Source organism: Brassica rapa, chromosome A06, assembly GCF_000309985.2.
Source record: "Brassica rapa cultivar Chiifu-401-42 chromosome A06, CAAS_Brap_v3.01, whole genome shotgun sequence".
In the NCBI taxonomy this organism is placed as follows: domain Eukaryota; kingdom Viridiplantae; phylum Streptophyta; class Magnoliopsida; order Brassicales; family Brassicaceae; genus Brassica; species Brassica rapa.
This window is the reverse complement of record NC_024800.2, coordinates 25,819,407-25,825,472: the sequence shown is the minus strand read 5'-3', so window position 1 is coordinate 25,825,472 and position 6,066 is coordinate 25,819,407. Positions and strand designations below refer to the sequence as shown.

The window sequence follows — 6,066 nt, the reverse complement described above, 5'->3', positions numbered from 1 at the left end:
CTAAACCCTACCTAACCCTAAACCCTTTTTACCCCTAAATCCTACTAACCCTAAACCCTACTGACCCTAAACCCTTCTAACCCTAAACCATCCTAACCCTAAACCCTACCTAATTCTAAACCCTACCTAACCCTAACCCTACATAACCCTAAACCCTACTAACCCTAAACCTTACCTAAACCCTACCTAACCCTAAAACCATTCTAACCCTAAACCCTTTCTAGCCCTAAACTCTACCTAACCCTAAACCCTACTAACCCTAAACCATACTAACCCTAAATTCTACATAACCCTAAACCCTACCCAATTCTAAACCCTACCTAACCCTAAACCCTACGTAACCCTAAACCCTACCTAACCCTAAACCCTACCGAACCCTAAACCCTAGCAACCCTAAACCCTACCTAACCCTAAACCCTACTAACCCTAAACCCTTTCTAACCCTAAACCCTTTCTAACCCTAAACCTTGCCTAACCCTAAAAACTGTACCTAGCCCTAAACCCTTTCTAACCCTAAACCCTACCGAACCCTAAACCCTGCTAACCCTAAACCCTGCCTAAACCTAACCTTAAAACCCTACATAAACCTAACCATAAATCCCATCTAATGCTAAAATTCTACCAACCCTAAACACTAAAAAATAATCTCAAAACTTAAAGTTAGAAAGACCTAAACTCTACCGCTATGTAAGTTGTTGTTGTGATATTCAAATACAAATTACATAGCAGATTTTAAATCTTACATCCATTATTTTAATTGTCAAAATATTTTAAAAGTTGTATCTTATGAATAAAAAAGGGAAATTATATTTTAATAAAGTTAAATTTTGTTAAAATAGAATGAAAAACTATTATCATAAATAAATAAAGAATTTTGATAAAATTTGAAAATCTTCGAATTAATAAACAATTAATTAAAGTTCTCAAATATTTATTTGCTAATAGCCATCCTTAAATATTTGCTCATTCACAAAAAATAATATTCCTTACATAAATTGGAAACAAGTTTTGTTTTTTGACTAGATACCCAAGTTTAAATTATAACACTAAAATATTTTAATATTTAATTGTTCAGAAATAACAAGTTAATGTTCTTAAAACAATAACCATCCTTAAATCTTTGCTCATTCAAAAAAATAATATTCTTTACATAAATTGGAAACAAGTTTTGTTTTTTGACTAGAGACCCAAATTTAAATTATACCACTAAAATATTTTAATATTTAATTGTTCAGAAATATATATATTTATATATTCGAGAGTAGACAATGCATAGATGATACTAAATTGATCGCAATAATTCTTTTTGGAAAACACAATATAACTAAAATAGTATACAAAGAACTTTTCAAAAATTTATGAAAATGTTTAAGCCCGCATGGCGGGTAAAACACCTAGTAAAACTATGAAAGCAAAGAAATTAAAAATAAGAAAATAAGAACTGATCTTAGTTAGATTATGTGTGAGATAGGCGAATTAAGGAGCTATAGAACTAAGGCAGAAGCCATTACAAAACTATCCCAACGTTTTATTCGTCGTTTTTACAAATTCACAACCAACTATAAACATATAGCCCATATCAAAACTGTTTATCTTTCTTCCCCCCAGGATCGACGATGGGCAAGCAAACCCAAACCAGTGTTTTTTTTCTTTTTTTGAACACCACCCAAACCAGTGTTTATCGTTCATAACTTCTTGCTATCATCGGTTTGCTCCGGTTCAGCTTCAAAGAATCACCACTTGGATCAATCTTGCCAACATAAGAGCATCACAACACATCGTTTGATGATGTAAAGCCTAGCTCTTTGCTCTCTAAGAACACCACCAAGTCCTCTACTATTTGAAACTCTCCTCTTTAAAACTCCCATATTTGATATTATAGAGATTTTTGTATAGTTGTAATGATTTTAGTTTGAAGTTGGGAGAGTGTAAATAAAGAAAGAAAGGTATTTCTTTTATAGAAGAAGAAGTTGAAGAAGCGAGAGTACTTGTAGGGACAACAAGTCGAGGTCGCGCGTGGAAATGCACCCCAACTCACCCGACACTGTCTTTCACCATCCACTTGTGTTAAGTGTCGCATCATTTTCAAAATTCAGAGATAGAAGATTAATATTTTAGTGGTGATTTGTATCGGTGTGCCATTGTACCAGTATTAGAACTTCAGCCGGATAAAATGTATGTGAGTTGTATGAAAGAAATCTATAGAATGTTAAGATATATCAATGCTATTATTGGTTGTACACAAAACGACAATGTGATTCTATAGTTCTTTCTTTTTTGAATCTTATTATTACGTTGATATTGTGCTATTTTGATTCTCTCGTTTTACAGGATTTAGTGATTAATCTACTGTTTCTGATAAAAATAACTAATAATAAATGATTATCGTTTTGTTATAATTTTTTCTCTTTTCCTTATATTAAATCATTCGCAGTTCTCTGAATTCAGAATGCATAGGTTTAAACATTAATTTTAGAAAATAGGTTTAAACATTAATACGATGTGAAAAAATCTTCAAAAGCCATCGTTTTATTTTATTTTATTTTATATGGTCACAAACCCCGTACATGTATGTCCCCCTATTTCCTCTTTGATTTTCCACCAAATACTTTTAAGATCATTAATTTGAAATAATACAAAAACTCCGTCGTCCACGTGAGAAAGCAAACTTTAAAAGCTCTTAAACTAAAATTTCATACTTGCTCAATTCCTGTATCGAAACGTGGTTAGATGAATTGTAAAAAAAAAAAAGAAGATGAAATAAAATTTTGTTTTGAAATTTGGAACCTAATTTTTCAGTTTGGACATAACTCGGATCCAAATATTAACAGTCAAGTGAAAACTGTCATTTTAAAGGTAACTCAAACTGAGCTTCTTGTATTTGTTTTATTTTTTTGTAAACTTATTTTCTTGTATTTATTATTTGTTCATTTTCTAATAATCTTCTAATTCAGGAGATTAGTAATCCATTTATCTTATAATATTATATCCAATCATTATTTAACGTTTCTTTATAGGATGAAATAATTGGAGTTTTAGCAGAGTACAGAATCCATGAATTATAATTTGTTTATGTGTGTTGGATCCACGTCGGTATACCAAACTAGACATTCCACTCGAGTTGAGATTATATGGTGGTGCATTGACAACGTAGCAACTAACACGTAGCAACGACAATTTTGAAAATGACATGGTTGGTATGTATTAGCTAAGGAAAATGAATAGATGTCTACTAATTACTAAATCATCTCTAACACAAGCCAAATTTTTTTCAGACTATGCTTACAATATGTTGATGGTGTATTTCAACTTCTAGCTGATGATTTAGATGTGAAACTCGAAATTTTTTGTTATTAATAAAGTCAAGACTCAAAATCTTGCAATCAACCAAAAGTCTCTTGAAGGTGTTTTAAAGTTTCTATCAGAGTTTGAGGACATGTCGGGTCCAGAAGTCAGTATTTCAAAAACATCTTTGTTCAGCTCCGGGGTTTTGGAATCTGTTTTGGAAGAATAACCCACTTTGCCAATTCATTTTATGGAGACTCCTCTCTGAGAAGGAAATATCTATCTAAGACACAATTTTGGTTTGTAATTAAATGAAAAGAAATATTTTTACTTATGGATTTTCAGGAAATTTCTTAAACTGAGGGATAATACTTTTAAATTCATCTCTATCAAAATTGGATGGGGAGATTCCACATTCTTTTGGTGGAATCTTTGGACTCCCTTTGGTCCGTTATACCATAACCTAGAAAGTGATGGTCCTTCTTGCTTAAGGATTCCTCTCTTTGGAAGAGTCTCTGAGACCTTTTCTACCTTCGGATGGATGCTCCCACCAGCCCGTTCGGAGCGTCAAATTTTGCTTCATTCTCATTTAACATCATTGACTCTTCTGAATCATAGCAACTTTCCTCTTTGGTGCATTAAAGATACTCCTCACAAAACTTTCATCTCCAAACTAGTCTGGAAATGTATCAAAATTAGGAAGCCTCCTTGTTCTTGGGCCCTTGTAATATGGCATAAGGCAGCTATTCTGCGACATGCTTCAACCACTTGGCTTTTCACCCTCAATTGAAACCTAATATTTGACAGGTTATTATCGTGGGGTTTTGACATCGAAAAACATGTATTCTTTGTGGCTCTCACTTTGAATAAAAAAATCACATGTTTTTAATGTCAATACTCTGCACATATATGAAACATGCTTACAACTAGGCTCAACCTTACTGCTCCTCCTTTATTTTGGGAGCTGATTCTACCATGGCTCCATAATGCCTCTCACTCTCAACTTGGTAAGCTCATGCTACAAGCTTGGCAGGTTGCAATATACGAGATTTGACGAGAACGGAACTGTTGCATTCATGACGGTCTAACAAAACCGCCTCATCATGTTGTGTAAAAACTGATCTCTTCTTTGAAAGATAAATGCTTAGGACTGTGAAATCTAGGCTATGATGTTGGTGACCCTCTATTTCAAATTTGGACCGGTGATTGACTAATCTTAGTCTTTTTTCTGTGAAAACATCTTTATCTAATTCTTCTCAAAGTCTTTGTTGTTGTCTCCCTAACTTTTTTATTTTTTGTAATTGTTTGTTATCTGTTGTTTCGAATATCTGATTAATGAAAAATTTTATCAAAAAAAAATCTCAAAATTATGAAGAAATACACGTCGCCGTGATACACTGATGAATAAAAATGAAGAATATCTAAACAAATATAATTAAATGTAGGTCTCTCTTACAATTTTGGATCATTCTTCACTAACGAATTTTTTTCTGTATAGGGAATTTGCTCTTTTATTTATGGAGGTCATGTCATGGCTAAGACATGGTTTCTTCCATTGTTTTCTGGAAATTTTGATTGAGACTAACGTGTTGGCCTATTCTTGTTTCATGGGAATCGTAGGTTGATGATAAGGTGTCGTGGTGCCATTAATTCTTCATGTAGATTAGATAACTACTCCAACCGATGTATCACTTTCCATCGCGTAAATATTCGGAAAAAGAATTTGCAGTATATTATCCGAAACATTGTTGCATTGTGAGCACAACTAAATCAAACTCTACATACACTGGCTATAACCAGCATAACTAAATCAAACTTTAGAGCACAAATACAAGATTCAGAAGTGGATGATACATATATTTGGCTTACTAATGGCCAGCGGTTTAGAGACATTCTCCACTAGTGAGACTTGGAAGGTTTTATTTCCTTGCACGATGGAAGTATTTTGGCACAAGGTTGTCTGGTTATCAGGGCGTATCCCGAAACATGTGTTCCTTTCTTGGGTGGCAGCAAGAGATAGGATGGTTACACGAGATAGACTCCTTCGTAGGGGTCTGACGGTGCCTCCAACTTGTGTGTTGTGCGTTGGCTACAATGAGATCAGACATCATCTCTTTTTTTTTATCGTGACTACAATATGCAAGTGTGGTCTTTCTTCGTCTCTAGACTGAATATCTCCCCACCACTCCTTTTCGACGACGGGTTGAGATGGTTGAAAAACTCATCAAGAGATAAGAATGTGAACTTGATTGTGAGGTTGCTGCACTAAACTCGCCTCTATTTGATCGGAAAAGAAAGGAACTCAAGAATCCATATTGATGTTGCTCGTCCACCTGAGGCCATCATTGCAGAGACTAAGCTAGTTATCAGGCTAAGGTTGGATCCTCTGTCTCGGGTACAGATTTTGGGGCCATGAGAGGTCTCGCTTTTTTCCACTTGGTGTTTGATCTTGTATGTTTGGAGTTGTACAACCTTTTTTTATCAGGCTTTTTTGGTAGTGGGCTGTTTTCTTTTTTGAGCCGAACCGGGAGAAGTTTTTTTTGTGTGGGTTTGTGCATCCTTATAACCCGATTTCTATTGAATAAAATATGGACTTGCAAAAAAAAACAAAAAAAAAAATTTAGAGCACAAATGCGCTTTTGCATTATCATGTTCAAAGCCCTTGCAATAGATGTTTTTATCAAATATTCCTCCTAGACCACACAAATCAGTTCAATTAGTTTCCCCAAATCATCTCAGAATTTTCTTTGATTTCAAATAGTATTTTACAAAGAATTTGTT

At 34.0% G+C, this 6,066-nt stretch overlaps 1 protein-coding gene across 1 annotated transcript; it reads right to left on the bottom strand.

Moving 5' to 3' along the window:
• Window positions 1-1,420: 1,420 nt before the first annotated feature.
• LOC103875355 lies at window positions 1,421-2,125 on the bottom strand. The gene has a single exon (XM_009153869.3). It carries the CDS (start codon window positions 1,866-1,868, stop codon window positions 1,746-1,748), a length of 123 nt encoding a protein of 40 aa, XP_009152117.1. The 5' UTR covers window positions 1,869-2,125; the 3' UTR covers window positions 1,421-1,745.
• Between the last annotated feature and the right edge of the window lie 3,941 nt (window positions 2,126-6,066).